The sequence below is a fragment of the Chenopodium album genome, chromosome 16, assembly GCF_948465745.1.
Source record: "Chenopodium album chromosome 16, dcCheAlbu1.1, whole genome shotgun sequence".
In the NCBI taxonomy this organism is placed as follows: domain Eukaryota; kingdom Viridiplantae; phylum Streptophyta; class Magnoliopsida; order Caryophyllales; family Amaranthaceae; genus Chenopodium; species Chenopodium album.
Genome location: NC_137849.1, coordinates 20,805,053 through 20,821,529, shown reverse-complemented (window position 1 = coordinate 20,821,529; position 16,477 = coordinate 20,805,053). Strand labels below are relative to the sequence as shown.

General features: G+C 35.0%; 3 protein-coding genes across 5 annotated transcripts; 1 reads left to right on the top strand and 2 right to left on the bottom strand.

The window, feature by feature from the left end:
• Positions 1 to 1,021: 1,021 nt before the first annotated feature.
• LOC145585005 (signal peptidase complex subunit 3B-like) lies at positions 1,022 to 6,720 on the top strand. 2 transcript variants are annotated; one of them, XM_081641775.1, is made up of 7 exons: positions 1,022 to 1,158; positions 2,082 to 2,243; positions 2,335 to 2,382; positions 3,232 to 3,294; positions 3,614 to 3,667; positions 6,134 to 6,220; positions 6,430 to 6,720. In XM_081641775.1, exons 2-7 carry the CDS (start codon positions 2,118 to 2,120, stop codon positions 6,556 to 6,558), a joined length of 507 nt encoding a protein of 168 aa, XP_081497901.1. In that variant the 5' UTR covers positions 1,022 to 1,158; positions 2,082 to 2,117; the 3' UTR covers positions 6,559 to 6,720. The 2 variants fall into 2 exon arrangements, with proteins under 2 accessions (XP_081497901.1, XP_081497902.1); XM_081641776.1 differs by having other exon boundaries at positions 1,031 to 1,158; positions 2,067 to 2,243.
• A 579-nt stretch (positions 6,721 to 7,299) lies between these two features.
• LOC145585004 (pterocarpan synthase 1-like) lies at positions 7,300 to 7,870 on the bottom strand. Its single transcript, XM_081641774.1, has one exon. It carries the CDS (start codon positions 7,868 to 7,870, stop codon positions 7,316 to 7,318), a length of 555 nt encoding a protein of 184 aa, XP_081497900.1. The 3' UTR covers positions 7,300 to 7,315.
• Positions 7,871 to 9,497: 1,627 nt separating this feature from the next.
• LOC145585003 (putative hexosyltransferase MUCI70) lies at positions 9,498 to 16,477 on the bottom strand. 2 transcript variants are annotated; one of them, XM_081641773.1, is made up of 6 exons: positions 15,975 to 16,477; positions 14,460 to 14,680; positions 13,606 to 13,782; positions 13,362 to 13,517; positions 10,442 to 10,718; positions 9,498 to 10,217 (listed from the first exon to the last, which is right to left on the bottom strand). In XM_081641773.1, the coding sequence occupies exons 1-6, from the start codon at positions 16,348 to 16,350 to the stop codon at positions 9,985 to 9,987; spliced, it is 1,440 nt and encodes a 479-aa protein (XP_081497899.1). In that variant the 5' UTR covers positions 16,351 to 16,477; the 3' UTR covers positions 9,498 to 9,984. The 2 variants fall into 2 exon arrangements, 1 of the variants encoding a protein (XP_081497899.1); XR_014100499.1 differs by having other exon boundaries at positions 10,079 to 10,217; positions 10,322 to 10,718.

Here is a 16,477-nt window from a genome sequence, read left to right as displayed (position 1 = left end):
TGTAAAATTATAAAAAGTAAATATTAATAAAATATACATTGAAACGATTCAAACAAGATCCCACATGAATATATCTTATTGTATCTATAAACCACAAAAGCGAGTCAAACCATGTTGTGTGAATAGTGTAAATGTCAAACGATGTCAACTAAAAAAACGGAGAAAGTATAATTTAATAGTCGTTTTCTAAATTTTCACCAAATTCCTCCAAAACTCCAATCCTGCAATTTTGTGCACTCCCTTTTTTTTTTTTTGGCAATAACCTCTAAATAACTTCCCCTTCTTTTTATCAGAAAAAAATAAAAAATTCCCCTTCTCCAAATAACTTCCTTTATAAATAATAAAATAATAATAAAAAACCCTACAACTTTCACTTCTACTATTTTCTTTCTTCTAACTATACATACTACGTGTATACGTATATTCTGTGCGTTACGCACACGATGCACTCTAGTGATAATTTAAAAGCAAATTGATGAATTTTCAAATACACCCCTATTTTTAACTGCCAAATGACGGATATATCCCTGTGAAAAACTTCTGAAGTTTCTCATTGAGAAAAACTTGGATTTACCTGTTTACAATTGCAGGGATATATTATATGGTAAAAGGTATATTACACCGATTTACTCGTAAATTGTTGATAAATTTTCAATTTAATACTCCCTCTGTTTTTTTTTATTTTTTGTTTTTTTTTATTTGCATCACTTGGTGATACGCGAAGTTTTAGGAGCATAATATAATATTGTGTGTGAGTGAATAATTTATTATAGTAAAAGTTAGATGGAGACCATGAAAGAGAAATAATGTGCGGAGTAAAATTTTTATTATATAAGTGGGGACCATGGAAGAGAATAGAGAAATAATAAGATATAGTATAAAGTTACTAAATAGAAAAGTGAAGCATTTAAAAAAAAACATCCTTTAAAAAAAAAATAATACATTTAAAAAAAAAAACAGAGAGAGTACTAAAAAAAAAAGAAGTATATTAAATAATTATATGCATGTAGGATTACCTATTATATACTTCGTATTACTGAATTCTTTGCCAAAACAAAATAAAAAAATAAATTATACTGAATTACTGAGAACGTTCCTCTCTCCCGCTCTCTCATCGAAGCCCACTCCACAATCTCCATTGAAGCAGCTTCTAGGGAGGTAACATGATGTTTCTTTTTGTAATCAACATATATATCATTAATATCAATTTCGCAATCTAGGGTTTATCGTCAATTTTATTCTCAATATAGTTAATTTTAGTCGATTGTTGAACTATTAGTTATAACTACTAAGGTTATGAAAGATCATAACTAGCGGATTCTCTTGCTAAAGAAGAAAATTATCTGATTTTTTCGAGCCTAATTTGATAATTGAAACAAGTATGCCTTTTTGTTAGGATGGAATTATGAACGCTCAAAATTGGACTTTTCTTCTTTTAATTATATGATTTTTCGAGCCTAATATGATTATTGAAACATAATTGCCTTTAAAGTTAGGATGGAACTATGAATTGGGACCTTTTATAACTAAAATTATGTGATTTTTGGAGCCTATTTTGATTATTGAATCAAATTTGCCTTTAATGTTAGGATGGAACTATGAATGTGACCTTCTTTCCCTAAAATTATGTGATTTTTGGAGCCTAATTTGATAATTTAATCAAATTTGGTAGAGAACCTTTTAATGTTAGGATGGAGCTATGAAATTGGACCTTTTTCTTCTTGGGCCTAGGTGGCCGCCCCTCCTTCCTTGGCCAGGGGGACGTGTCTGGGCATCAGTGCTCCATAATAATACCAAACTTGCTACTATTTAGTCTCCCCTAACAGTTTCCCACTTAAATTAATCCCCTTTAACAATCTCCCTCCTAATCATTACCCCCTTAATAGATATTATATTTATGATGGTATTTGTCGCAGTTTAGGATAGGTTTGGTGTATATTTTGTATAATTATTGTTCTGGGTTTCTTAATGTAATTAGGACTATTATTGTAATCTATATATATTTTGATCAATGGTATACACTCTAACTTGAGGAGTTTTTACCGAAATCTAACACCCCCTAACAGCTTTTCTAACTCCAGGGATTCAGGAGAGAGAATTCACATCAAAGTTCAAAGATGCATTCTTTTGCAAACAGAGCTAATGCGCTGCTAACTCTAGCAGTCACCATTCTTGCAATTATGTGCGCCGCCGCTTCTATTTCCGACACTTTCAATTCTCCTTCTCCTACTGCCAACATTGAGGTTGAAATCTTCATCTTCGGGTTGTTTTTAATTTTACTTTTTATAATCTTCACTGTTTGGTTGATCTGGGTGTTTTTTGGTTTCAATTTAGTTGGCCAACATTCATAAATTTCAGAAACTCTCCAGTGGCAATGACGAGGTAATTTTTTCAATCTAATTTTCTGGGTCTTTTGGGGTTACTGCTACTGATCAATTGCAGTGCAATTGCCCTTACATGTTTTAGAACTCGAGGTATTGTAACGGAGTAAATTTACCCTCTAGTTATGTATTAGGAAGGATATGCTTGCATAATCAAAGATTGATTATGTTCTTATGATATTTGTAACGACCCTCTCGCACCTTGTTGATCCATGTTAAGGATCATTTATGGAATTTCGGGGTGGTCTTCAACGATCATCAAGGCCAGGTGTGGACTAAGTAAATTGAAAGTTGTGTTGGGTGTTTTTCTTGGTAACCCAAAGGCCGATGAGCATGAAATGACTCTCTTGGGGATATTGAGGTTTAGGATTTTCCAGCCAACATAAATGATTCAAGATATGTGTTCTTAGTTTTAAGGCAAAAGAATTGGAAAAGAGAAGTACTCCCTCCGCTCCTTTTTGTTTGACCCATTTAGAATCTACAATTCGAGGAGAAAAGTTTTTTTTGACTACGGAGAATCTTTGTTGAATATAAGAAAAAACATATTAATCTTTCTGTCATCTTGACTCATCTTTTGTTAATCCATGCTACTTTAGAAACTATGTATACGCTAGCAATCAACTTGAAAACTTAGGAAAGGATGAATGTAATAATTTCCAGCTGAAGACATATAATAGTTTCTAAGAACGTGATATATAAGACTCCACCATTTCATATTATTTTTTTCTTAAATCCATTGGTATCTTAGTGTCATTAAAAGCTTTTTAATTAGGATCTAGATTTATGTTCTTTATCTTTTTTATGCTCCTTTCAAATAGGAATTGTTCTTATATGTTTTATATTTTCTCAGATTGCCATGGTGCTGAATATTTCAGCCGATCTCCAGTCATTGTTTACTTGGAATACAAAGCAGGTTCGTCATGGTACTCCAGAAGATCCTAGTTTTGTTATTTCTCTTGTCATGCCTTTGTTGAACTTTTCAGTTGTTCATACCCATCTCCAATCTTTATCATAAGAGATTAACAGTAAAAAACTGTGACATCTAATTGTATGATTTACTTATTCTATGTGATTCCTGCTTTTCTTTGGCATTAAGTTTATAATGAACTAGGTGTTTGGTTTTTGTTTATTGCGTATGATCCTGCTTGGATAATTATCCCAGTATAACCTCTTGTTTAGTGCTGCACAACTATAGTTATTGGCTAAGCTCTTCTGTAATTTTTTTTTTGCAGGTGTTTGCGTTTGTTGCTGCTGAATATGAAACCAAAAAACATGTACTGAATCAGGTAATTGGGTGATTGGACACTGTTATCTCTTGTATGTGGGTTTGTACATGTGTGTGCATTTGTGCTGCATGTGTGTTTGTATTATATATGTCCCTTATCTGGTGTTCATTAAATGCAAAAATACTGAACTGTTGCCCTAAAAAAAAAAAAAATTTGTTGTTGAATTCTTTTATAATATCTACGGCATATGCTATTTATATAATTTGAAACTGCTTATTTATCATTTTTGTTAACTAATACTCTACCGGGAGTGCATGTATAACCTGCTTGCCTTAGGAGAGCTATTATAGGACAACTGTTTTGGTAACTGATGTGAACTTCTTCATAACAGGGTTGGAGGTTGGGTTATGGTGAATAGATCTTCCAGTTTCTTTTATTGTGGATAGAGACTTCAAAGGCAACTTATTCCCCTTCCCATGTCCAAAGAATAAAGACAGAATGATGTCAGTAATTCAGTATTCACTTGTGCTGTATGGAAGAAGAATTGAAATGGGATCAATCTCAAAAGAAAGGATCTTATTCTTCATATAGAAGAATTCTAAATTAAGTCAATTTACAAGATTTAAATAGAATAGATTTCTTGTAAATGTTTTTTCTGGGGAAATACCCAACCAAACTTTCAGATCATTACTTATATTCTATCTACCACTACCTACATTCCACAAAGCTGCTCTCTGCAAATATGACCTAATGAAGAGGCCGGTTATCCAGTTTTCAAAAAAAAAAAAATAAAGAAAAGAACAGGCCTGTTATTCATAGTGAGTCTTCTTCCACATAGTTCCACCAGCAGTTCTTTCTATTCTGGTTTGGATGGTAGAGGCTTATATCTCGTAGTTTTAATAGGTTCCCTTATGAGGATTCTTTGATGTTTTAGAATTTGTCTAAGGTCTGAATTCAAGTACTAGATCAATCTATTCTGGTGTGATATGATAGTTTTCCTTACCATTGCCATTTGTTAGTAACTTTTTCCATATATGAGCCTAATCCTAGTAATATGTTCAAGGCTTTTTCTCAAGCTTATTTCCATTAATGTGGTTGTTGGACGTAGATGGTCTTTAAAGAGTTTAAAAGTTTTTGAGTTTGCATATTGTTAGAAGCATAGCCAATAATCAGGTGATAGAGTAACTGGGACTTTACCTGTGCTCCCATCAATTAAATGCTTTCTTAAATTTACTATTTGAACAGCTGATGATGGTGCTAACTAGTAAGATACCTTGCTTTGTGGCATATAGAAATTGCTGCAACTGAATCCGATGATTAACCTATGAAATCACATATCCTACCTTACGCATGTTATTTTTTCAAATGTATACTGAGTCCTTGATGCCTTAATTTAATGTATGGAGTGTAGATATTTTGTTGGAAAAAAAAGGAATTTCAGCAATATACAAACCACAACGTCCAAATGATGAAATGGTTGAGAATGTTTTTGTTCTAACCCAACAACTTTTGGCTATCTATCTGTCTTTTGCATAATGGCTATTGTGAAGGTGCATATATAATAAGATATATTCCGATCTGGGGGGTCTGATGGTAATTTTTTCGACAATTACAACATTTAAATTAAAAACCAACAAAATGGCTTAAATAAGACGGGGCTTCTGATGTGACATGGCATTTCTATCTGATGTGCAAAAGCCCTTACAACCCTCTGACTCTTTTATGCTAGTCAGATTTGATATAATGATGATGGGCGGAAAACAATTGTGATAGTTTTGAATAGGGATGTTTATTATAACAGATTCGATGATCTTGGTAAGCATATCAATTTGTTTGGGCAAGTTCAAGTTTCTTTTCAAGAATAGCAACACAAGCTTCTTTTCAAGAATAGCAACACAAGCTTATCACATTGTTACAGGTGCAGTTGAAAGTGGTGTGTAGAATTAAAAGTCAATTGAGCTTAAGTAGAAATATTTTCTCCTCTCAATTTGTTCCATCATTGATTGTGAAACCCTGAATTCAGCATATAGTCCGTGTATATTTATTCTAAACTTGTTAATTTATACTTCCTCTGTTCTTGTTTAATTGCTATATGGGAGAGGGGTACACATATTAGGAAAGATCATGTGAATTGGAGAGCAATGGAGAGATAAGAAGAGGGACTATGTGATGAGGAGAGACATTGGAAGAACACATTACTAAAAATAGATATTTAGTAATTGATGAAAACTTTCAAATTCAGGGAAAGGTAGCAATTAGTGTAGAATGGAGGAAACCAATCAAAGAAGTGTTGATATGGAAATGAAGTTTATTATGTTGATGATTTAGCTCTCTTGATTGGTCTGCTTTCTTGAAAAGGGCCTCATCAGCAATGATTTGCTAGAACTTGAAAGACCCTTGTTCTTGAAAAGAGACTAAAAATATTTGGCCAGTACTGATGTTATGTACTGCAAACCTGCTAGGTCATGCTCTCAGGTTTATACCTTTTGCTATAGCTAATTTGTTCTACAAATTTCTTTTGTGCAGCTTTCACTCTGGGATACGATCATAGAATCAAAAGAAAAGGCAAAATTTTCAGTTAGTATCTCAAACAAGTATCGATTTACTGATCAGGTAAGAATTTACCCATCTGCTTTTGCCTGTTTCCCTCCTTTTCTTGCTGCTGTTAGCAGTAGGCTGTAACATCTTGTTAGTCGGGTTTCCTTGCAACTTAATGCAGTTGCTGCCGTTGTTATGTTAAAAGCATTATTGTAGCTTTATGGCCATCGGGTTTCACTTGTAGCAACTAATTAATTTTTTGTGACTATAAATGTCTACTCCAGGGGAGCAATTTGCGAGGCAAGGAGTTCAACTTGACATTACACTGGCATGTCATGCCCAAGACTGGAAAGATGTTTGCTGACAAAATTGTGCTGTCAGGATACCGCTTGCCGGAGCAATACAAAAGATGATACACCTATTGATCTCTTGGAGTTAAGACTTAAGGTTGAGTTTAAGGATGTTAACAACTTAACATCACATGTTTAGTCGAAACATTAGTTGAAAAGTAAAGCTTTGGCTACTAAAAAAACTTCAAATTTTCCATTTTTAAATATATACTCGGATTTTTTTGATTTTTTAAAGCAGACCTGATTAGCTGATGGACTACGTCCCCATGAAAGTCTAACACTCTGAGATCCAATCTGAGCTCCATTCAATGCTGCCAATGCTTGCTCAGCAGCAGCTACTACTGTCACAATGAATGAAGAAATATAACTTTGGGTATGACCATGACTAAGAAGCATGGCTACAAATTTTTATTAGCTCCGTGGTCTTGGCTTAAATACGGCTTTGGACGCTTTTGTAATGACCAATTTTGTGTTTTCCTATTAGAAGTATTAGGTTGTTGATGATTCTGCAGTCTGCTCCCATCTCCCATCGAGTATCAATAGCTGTCACATATTAATGCAAGTTTTTTCAGCGCCTTTTTGTCCTTACTCGTACGCATTTGAGCAACCTTTTAGGGGGTCACTCATCCTAAAATTATTCCCAACTAAACACGTTTAACTGCGGAGTCTCTTACATATGAGCTCCATTTAAAGCCTTTTATTGGATAGTGACAAAATTACAAGGCAAATATTATACAATTTCTGCTAAGATAGGCGTTACATAATTATAATAATCCCAGAATTATAGTGCAAAATCTATCCTATCTAATCAATAGACCCTTCATACCCGTATAGATTGCGATTGACTTGGAAAGGTTAGCTGTAAGTCTACTTGATAAATGGGAGCATCAACACCAGAAGTATCCTGATTGGCCTCTGTGAAAACAGCAATGCCACGAGCAAAGGCGAAAGAGCCTGTACCTCCAACCACTTTAAGCTCTTCTCTCTTCTTATGTTCCAATTGTTTAGCTTGAATACTCAAGCTCCCTGAATATTCAGGTGTGCTGAATGTCAGATATATTACATTGAAGGCTGAATGAGCGAAATGCTCCACAGGTATGATAAAACCTTGTGCTTTTCCTACAATTGACGACGTGCTTTCAGGTCCCTCCGTGAGCATCCGATGGAAGGTCAACACCCCTGTAGAAGGCTCGACATCACGGTGCATGTTATGATTCAAAGTTGTTGGTTGCTGGATGTACAAAGACAACGCAACCAATGGCTTCTGTAAATCACTCTCATGGTCTTTGTAAGGAATCGGTGAAAGCAGCGCTAATAGCAGAACTGCCAATGTGGCCAGAGAAACAGCAGAGCAGAATATGATCTTAGCTAACATTATGCCATCAAATAAACTTCTTCAGTAATTTAATTCTGCATACTTCTTAAGGGCCATCAATGATTGAATTTTCTTTCAAGTATACTTGCTCCTCGAGTACAAATTTGGCCACCTAATCCAAAGTTAATATCACAAAGCATTTCTTTTGCATAATATTTTATAGTAGTATGTTCGAGGGACACCTAATCCATTATTGGTCCTTCAGAATTCTCAACTTTTTTTGTCTTAAACAAGAACGATAAGGTAGATTTGTAGACAACACACGCGGTACAAGTAACCAAATTAAGCAAGCAGGTAAGATCAAGCAAATACCGGTGATTTGTTTATATATAAGAAAAATCGTCTTAAAATCCCTATCTTGGCCAGTTTTCTGAAATAAATCCTTACTTTGAGATTATGAGTTATCCATCCCAAATAAGTTCAGCTATGAAGATGTCTTTTAGAAATGATCCCAACTATAGAACGGCTTTAAGGTGATGCATCTCTATTCAGTTGCCCATGTAAATATCAAGAGTAACAAGATTTTTGCACGCAATGCAAAGTAAACACTAAGATTGTCTGAAGTCCATTCTCCAAAACTTTGCTGCATGATGACCAAATGAAACCATCTATCAACCAAGCATTTCTCATAAGACCCACACAAGCGGGCTATAGATTGCCAGAGCATCGAGTAGCAAACTATAGCTTACATATATAGATTGCAAGAGCATTGAGTAGCAGACTAAGCAAGCTTTAATTAGATCTTAGATTGCAAGAGCATCGAGTAACATTCTACTACATATATTTAACATCGTACAGAAGCTTTACAGCCTAAATATTATGCAATTCAATATCACGAATGGATCTGGAAACACTTCCAGCATTACTATATTTTAAATAAGTACGATACTTACACGGCATACTTCCATCTAAAGAAGGATGCAGAGACTGCAGACAACAGAAAAGGAAAATAATTGATAATAGTCCGTTGAAAATAGCTAAGATCTTCCCCTGGCAATGTTCATGAAAATATTACAGTGTTTTTTTTTTTATTCAGAAACATAAGTAAGCCTGCCTGAATGGAGTATATAAGGATTAGATACAAGAATTTGAGTCATAGAAACTCATCACTTGCCTATGCCGACAGATGATCAGCCCTTACGCCAACCTCACTCATCACAATAGAGAACAAATGTTGAGCAAGGTATAGTGCTCAACCATCTAACAAACTTCTATCTTACACAAGTATCAGGAAGGAGTACAACTGTACAAGCAGTAACAGAAAATAAAGATCACTTAACCAAAGGTGAAAAACGCATCCGTATAAAGAGATAATTCGCTGTGACCACACAGCAAAAATACGCACACTCACATTCCAGAACTTGTCATTTGAAAGAACGGGAACATAACAAAGAGCTACTTCAATATGTAGGAGATACATAGTCATCTGTTATTTTATAAAATAAAAAGGAACGGGAGAAGTATATTCTTACATGTATCGAACCCAACTTTATGTAAAGATAAAGTGAAAATTTAACCTAAAAATAGATAGAATTCTAGTGTACAATGACAAGCACGCACGAGCACACACAAGATTAAATTTAAAATAAAAAAGAAGGGAAACAATGCAAAAGAAAAAGGAACAGAGAGAACACATTTTTTTTTCTTTCCTGATTTTACAAGTGTTCGTCGAAACAATAATGGACCATAAGCTAGTTAGATCTCAAACTCTCAAATCAACTAATCTAAGGCAATTGTATAGTTAAACAAATGAATAGCCTACTTCACATACAAAAAAATAATGCCTCGAGAAAAAACATTCAAATAAAATAAAATTTACAACATAAAATGTACAGTTCTCTTGGTTTCTCTCCTTTCTCTTTGACTTTCATAGATGCTAAACCAGTTATATTTGAAAATGAGGCTCGCTGCATCCTCACATTCTGCAGCTCAGAGCTCTGGCAGTGGTATGGAGGCTAGGAACTGTACGGCAAGGTAGAATAGCATTTCCATTATCGGGCTCCAGTTAATTATGTTTGATGTAGCATATCAGCAGTCAATGTGTCTACAACCTGCTTTTTATCAAGCTCCAAAACGAGCTTAAAAAAGAATTGTGAAAGAATTGTAAGTGCAGTTCAAGTGACCAATGGTTTTGCCTTGCGTATGTGTCCCATACTATTAACAAGATCTTTGCGGGTGCATACAGGGAACATGTTAATATCATTCAGGACTTTCAGCCGCCAGAGAACATAAGGAAAGCTGAGCTGATCCCGGGATGTAAAGCGAACCACTTCATTGAACCAAAGGCACATGAACAAGTTGGTTAAGGGCGAGTGTTCCCTAACAATGATGGAAGCTTCAGCTAGAGCTGCACAAAGAATATATTTCATGAATTAGAAACCAATTTAAAACTCAACTTTATTAGCAAAATTGGCATATTGAAGGAGCCAAAGATTGGGAAATTCCACTTACTAAGCACAAATTAACAAATTATCTGACTTGGATAAGATCATCAGAGGCCTCAGATATCAATAATTCATAGCACCACGCAAAACACTGTGACAAGTTCTATGGGGTAAGGCAGCATCATACCTTTCCTTCCATTAAATCTTTTGTCTTCAGGAAGCCCATCAAGGCGGTATTGAGTAAGTTGCACCTCTACTTCCTCTGGGGTTGCCTTATTTTTCTTGACAACAGCCTTAGCCTCATCATACACACTACTGCGAGCACCATGCTGTGAAATTGCAAGAACAGAGTTTGATCGCCAAAGCAGTGCTTCCAGAACGCCCAAGGGATCCCTCCTAAACTGAGACTTTGAATCAACCCAAATGGAATATAATGCATTTGGAAACAACCGATGGCCCAACATCTAACAAAAGGAATAAAAAAATAAGTAATATTCATTGAAGAAACATGATCTTAAACACAAACAAACGCAAGGCATCAGACTATTTTGTGTCAGTGAAGTTAGAGACCAGGAACAAAACCATAATGACATGCCACTAGATTCAAGACCTCAGAGTAAAACAAAGATCAAGGACGAGAGATAACAGAGTACCAACTGCCAATTTAGAGCTTATCCAATGGCAAGAAATCTGTTAATCTTCCTATAGAAGGAAGATTAAAAATCATCAAAGCAGCACAAAGAAGGGGTATTAAAATACTCAGAAACTTGAAGAAGCTAAACTCTGAAATCCCTCTCAAACCCTGAATTCCCTTAAAAGACTTGAGTAGCCATTAGTTATTCTAGGTCAGTGTGTCAAGTCTGATTATTTTGTTACGAACAGGCTCTAGTCAAGTTCAGCATGTGCTTTTCCAAATACAACTCCAATTACACCCCTATTAATCAGAAAATGAAGCTGATTTTTTTTTTCCTTAGCACCAGAGTAGAGGTATTGTTTACTCTTCCTATTCCTAGTTCTTGTTCTTGGGCTTTGAAGAAGATTCTGCAGAGTAGAGATCATTCAGAGTAATGCTAATTGCTAATTGGGACTCTGTCATGACTAAAGGTAGATTCTCAATTGGCAAGTTGTATAAGCAGCTGCAGGGAACTTTTGAGAAAGTGCCTTGGAGAAGGGTGATCTGTAACTCCAAAGCTAGCCCAAAGAGCGTCTTTGTTCTTTGGTTAGCCGTTCAAAACAGGCTTGGTACAGCAGATAGGATTAGTAGTTGGGGTGTTCGATGCTCCATTCATTGTGTTATTTATCAATCTGGTATACCAGAATCTGTTGACCGCCTGTTCTTTAGTTGTGACAATGCAGCTTATATCTAGCAGAAGGTCCTGCACTGCATCAGGGTTCAGAGAAGTAGTTTGTGTTTTAAGGAGGAGCTTCTTCTTGCTATTAATATGAGCAGGAAAACTACTACTCGAGCTGTTGCCTACTCTATGTGCTTTGCAGAAACAGTTTACCATGTATGGAGGATATCATTGTTAAGCATATTCTATTCAATGTTGCTTGTAGGTGTGATGGAGAGATGAAAAAGTGGTTGTTATAGTTTCTTTGTTTAGAGTCTATGCTGTAATGTCTTGCTGTTAACAGCAAGTTTCTTGGTTTTTAATAAAATCTTTATTAATTGCCCAAAAAAAAAAAAAAAAAAAAAAAAAAAAAAAAATCCATGCCACACTATGACATCCATGTCACATTCACGAGTTTGAATGTACAAAAGGATTAAACCAACCACATTAGACTATTTGAGTTGTTTTAAAGTAAGAAACCAGCATGGAACACCAGGGTGACTCCACGATTGTTTATCAGATATGGGTGACTTTCATGAGAGTACTCTTATAGTAAAAGGTGTATATTTATGAGAGATGAAACGGTTTAAATGTTTATCCTAAGATGTATTGAAATAATGTTGACATGGAAAACCAAAAGATAACACTAGAAAAATAAAATTTAGGAAATAAAATATCATATGATGTGATCATACACACAGAAATAGAAATGGAAATCAGAAACTCAAATGCAAGAAAAAGGAGCAGCGTAAAATCTCAACCCAAAAAAAAATTCTTATGATATAATTCATCATATTTAATGAAAGTCTTAACAAAATAATGAAATACTTTCCGTAGATCTCTAGCATAAACACAATTTGAAGGAGATACAAAGAAAATACTTCCGCCGTTGCACATTGATGTTAATATTTTGAATTTTATCACAATTCATAAAACACACTTAAACCATCATTTATGATATATATGTATAGTTATGTGTGGTCTTGTTATATTCATCTCAATATCAACTTATAATAACTTTTACGAATACACAATTACAATATTACTGCTCTAAGTTTTACATTAGCAAGCATGAAAAGGTAAATATTAACACCGTTATGAACTGCTCAATGTGTTTCATGTTTTTTTTAAAAAGCATCAACTGCTCAATGTGTTTCAGTAGCAGATTAAATACTAAAATCTGCTCAGTCCAATACTTTTTATTGGTTTCCCTGCCCCATCCTTCTGTTTGTCTCTCTTTTCCCTACCACTTGTCTTTCAAATTAATGATCAAACCATGGAGGAAAAAAGTAGATGGGAGGGGAAACTAAATACTGGTGATGCGAACTACATGCCATAGATAGTTATGGCATCAAAGATCAGTAGTGTAAATTAGTAATCATGGAAGGAAATCGAAAGTAGGTTGGGAAGTTTGTCATATTAATAATTTAGTACTGGGGTGGGTTTATTTGTGGAAGGGAGCTTTTCGTAGGACAGGAAATGAAATTCCTCCCTCTCCACAGAAAAAGTAACCCCGGCCAATAATTATATATTTCTGGACATTTCAAAGGGAAACGTTCCTTTTATGAAAATATGGCCAAAAATTACAATGCTGTACAACATAGGAGGTCATTAAGGATTCCTTTCCTACATTTATCATTTAAGAGTCTTAAGAATTACGAGCCTCACGTGTTGTGACAAACAGTTACATGCTAAGCATCCATGGGAACCTTAGGCAAGGACATTGTCCACATATTTGCAGAGTTGTAACATAGCATAGAAAAATAGTTACACTACCTTAGGAATTTTACCATTCAACCGCTGGTCAGGGAAAGGGAGATTCTTGACAATCACAATCCGCCACTTGCCAATATAATGGTCATCACCAATTTTCCTCCCCTGTGCTTCCTGTGTAGCAAGGGTGATCTCATCCCAAAAGGCAACATAACAGACCTGAAAGCAGTGCAAGCTAATAAGCACAGGGTAAAAATATAAAAAGAATTCATGTGTCCCTCAATCTATGAAAAGAAGTGATTCAAACCTTTTGAAGGGATGCCTCCGATATCCCTATAGGTTGATAAAGATCATCCCCACCGCCGAATGCACAAGTAGAGACAACAACCTTGCAAGTTCGCAAATATTTTTCATCCTCAAGTGACATCTTAAATCCTCCATTTTCACTATAAAAACCACAATGCACCACAGGAGTTTCAGTCACCTGAATATGAAAGAACAGTGAAACATTGGGTTATAAAATTAGCTGAAACTCACCTGTACAGCTATTCAACATTCAGTCATAAAAATAAAGCACAAGGAAAATATACATGTAAACTGGAATTAGGGTAATAATACACAATAGTGGAAGAGAAATTACTCAGGTGATTTGCTTTTAATATGTTATAAGCTAGCTACTGTAGTTTATATAATAGGAGGAACTGTTTTTATTAGTTCTGCAATCACTATCTCTTACCGGCATTCTGATTTCCAATAATCTCTCCAATAATCTCTCTCTCTCTCTCTTCCCTTTCAAATTTTCATCATCACCCCTAACCAAATAAACCCGAGATTCTAATGCAATGCTGACACAAAAGATTCAATTTTATATTTGTCAAATGCCTATTTTCTATTTTATTTACATGTGAATTGTGGTGACTGGTTCTCTTGTCTTTCATTATTACTCTCAACCAAAACAGCTCCCATAGGCTTACACAATGCTGACAGAAAAAGTTCAGATTTATTATTATCATTAGGCTCCCATAGGCTTACACAATGCTGACAGAAAAAGTTCAGATTTATTATTATCATAAGCCTAATGATCTATTTTATATTCATGTGAATAGAGTAACATCCAACTCAGCACATCAAGAGCAAAAACTTTTAGTTGTAACAACCAACCTTGAAACTCTTCTCCCTTTGAACTAGTGATTGGTACCCTGTAAATAAGCTAGATCTTCCAGGTTTTCTTTTCTGAAAAGAATATGTTGAATTTTCTCCGGCATAAGGGTCATTATCTTCTGATATATATATCACATTCTTAACAGGACCTTTTGAACCTTTCAGTTCTGCAGGGATATCCAGAATCTTAAGATCTTCAGCTGACAGGATTGGCAAGCAACCTGATACAACCAACAAATTTACACTAATAATCAATATACTAGCCGTCCATATAAAAGGTGTATGGAAAAGACAGAAACTTTTATAGCAACATCTTTATCTCCAAGGTTAACTATCTTATTTTCTTTTCATTTGTGATGTCCAGACCCAAGAGCCTGACTCATAAGATGTCCAACCGTATCAATGCAGCTTGAGGTATTAATTCATAATCCTAAGAATAAGAGTAATACAGCATAATGATTGCAAATGTCTGATACTAAACAACACATGATATAAGAGCAAGTAGTTAACTCATCTCTTTAACAAAAAAGGGGACAATTCACTCAGAAGAGAGTAACCCCACGCTTGTTACGTTTGCTATTAATTAAACTCATTTAAAGACAGAAAGCGAATGCAATTACATAATTGATTAAAAGCACTTCCCACAGCAAAGCCACACTTCACAAAGACTAGAATAAGCTACCATCTACCAATCCTCACTTCAAAATATCACATTTATATTATACTGAAGACTTAACTCAACAGAGAACACAGATTTGCTCAAAACCAGCAAAAATATTGCACGTATTACTGATTCCTAAAACACTAAAAGCCCCACATGTTAATCAGAGCCTGATCACTATTAGCTAATTTTACCTATGATGGAAAAAAAATTTAGTTATATTCTTGTACAGGTAGAACAAACATACTATCCACTAAATAACATAAACAGCCTAACATAACAAAAAATAAAAATCTTAATATTACCAATTTACCACAATGAACAAGTTCTGGTCTGAATTTCACAATTGATCCTGCATTTATCAAGGCTATAAAGATCTAAATAAACAAAACCGTACCCCTAACTAGTAAAACCCATTAATCGAGTTAATCGAGTTTTGAAAGGAACAGCATTACTTAAATTTCGTAACAAACTAACTCCGGAATTTTTACCTGAAACATAAATTGGTATCGGTAGCCAACTAAGCCAAATTGGAGCAACAAAGAATGCAGATAAATTGAAAACAAAAAATTCAAAGGGATCAAGTTTCAGTAATAGGTTGCTCTAGAAACTTAATTATAAGACTACTTTCACAGCTACATACTTATCATCAGAAGTTCTTGCTTTCTCATTGTGATCTTAAAATCAACCTAACCGGTTTGTTTTCCTTCATGCAAAATCATTAGCATAAAACGATAATAACCCGAATTTAATTAGCAAGCAATAACAGAAAAGCAACAAACTAATAAACATTGATTCAAAATCACAAATAAAATCCTACAATATCATTTAATTAGCAATCAAAATCAACTTACGCTCTTTGACACCACCGACATTATGATAAATAGGGTCAAGACGATTCAATTTCCCATCTACATGTGAATCCAGCATTGTCCGAGTAAAATTCAATTTACTTTCATGGCTTAATTCATCATGACTGTGTCTCCGGCCAAGTCGAGAAGCTTCGAAAAGAAGCAACGCCATAGCAGGAAGGAAAACCAAGAGAGGCCACCATTTAGCGAGCTTCCTAACGATTCGATGAGTTAATTCGGCGTTGGATCGGAAGTTTGCCGATTTCTTCCGTTTCCGGCGGACTCGGGCTCTCATTCTTGCGGTGTATTCATCGGAATCTTCGTCGGAAACTGGGATTGAGATGCTGTTGTTGTTGTTGATGTTATTGGTGTTGAACATGTTTTGCGTCGAATTTTAGCGTTGAATCTGAAGAAGAGATTATGGAAATTGGATTTTTTCAACAAGGGATGTGAATTCGTGTTGAGCGCCCAGTTTAGGTATTCCGTAGTTACTCAAGTTCAGCGCC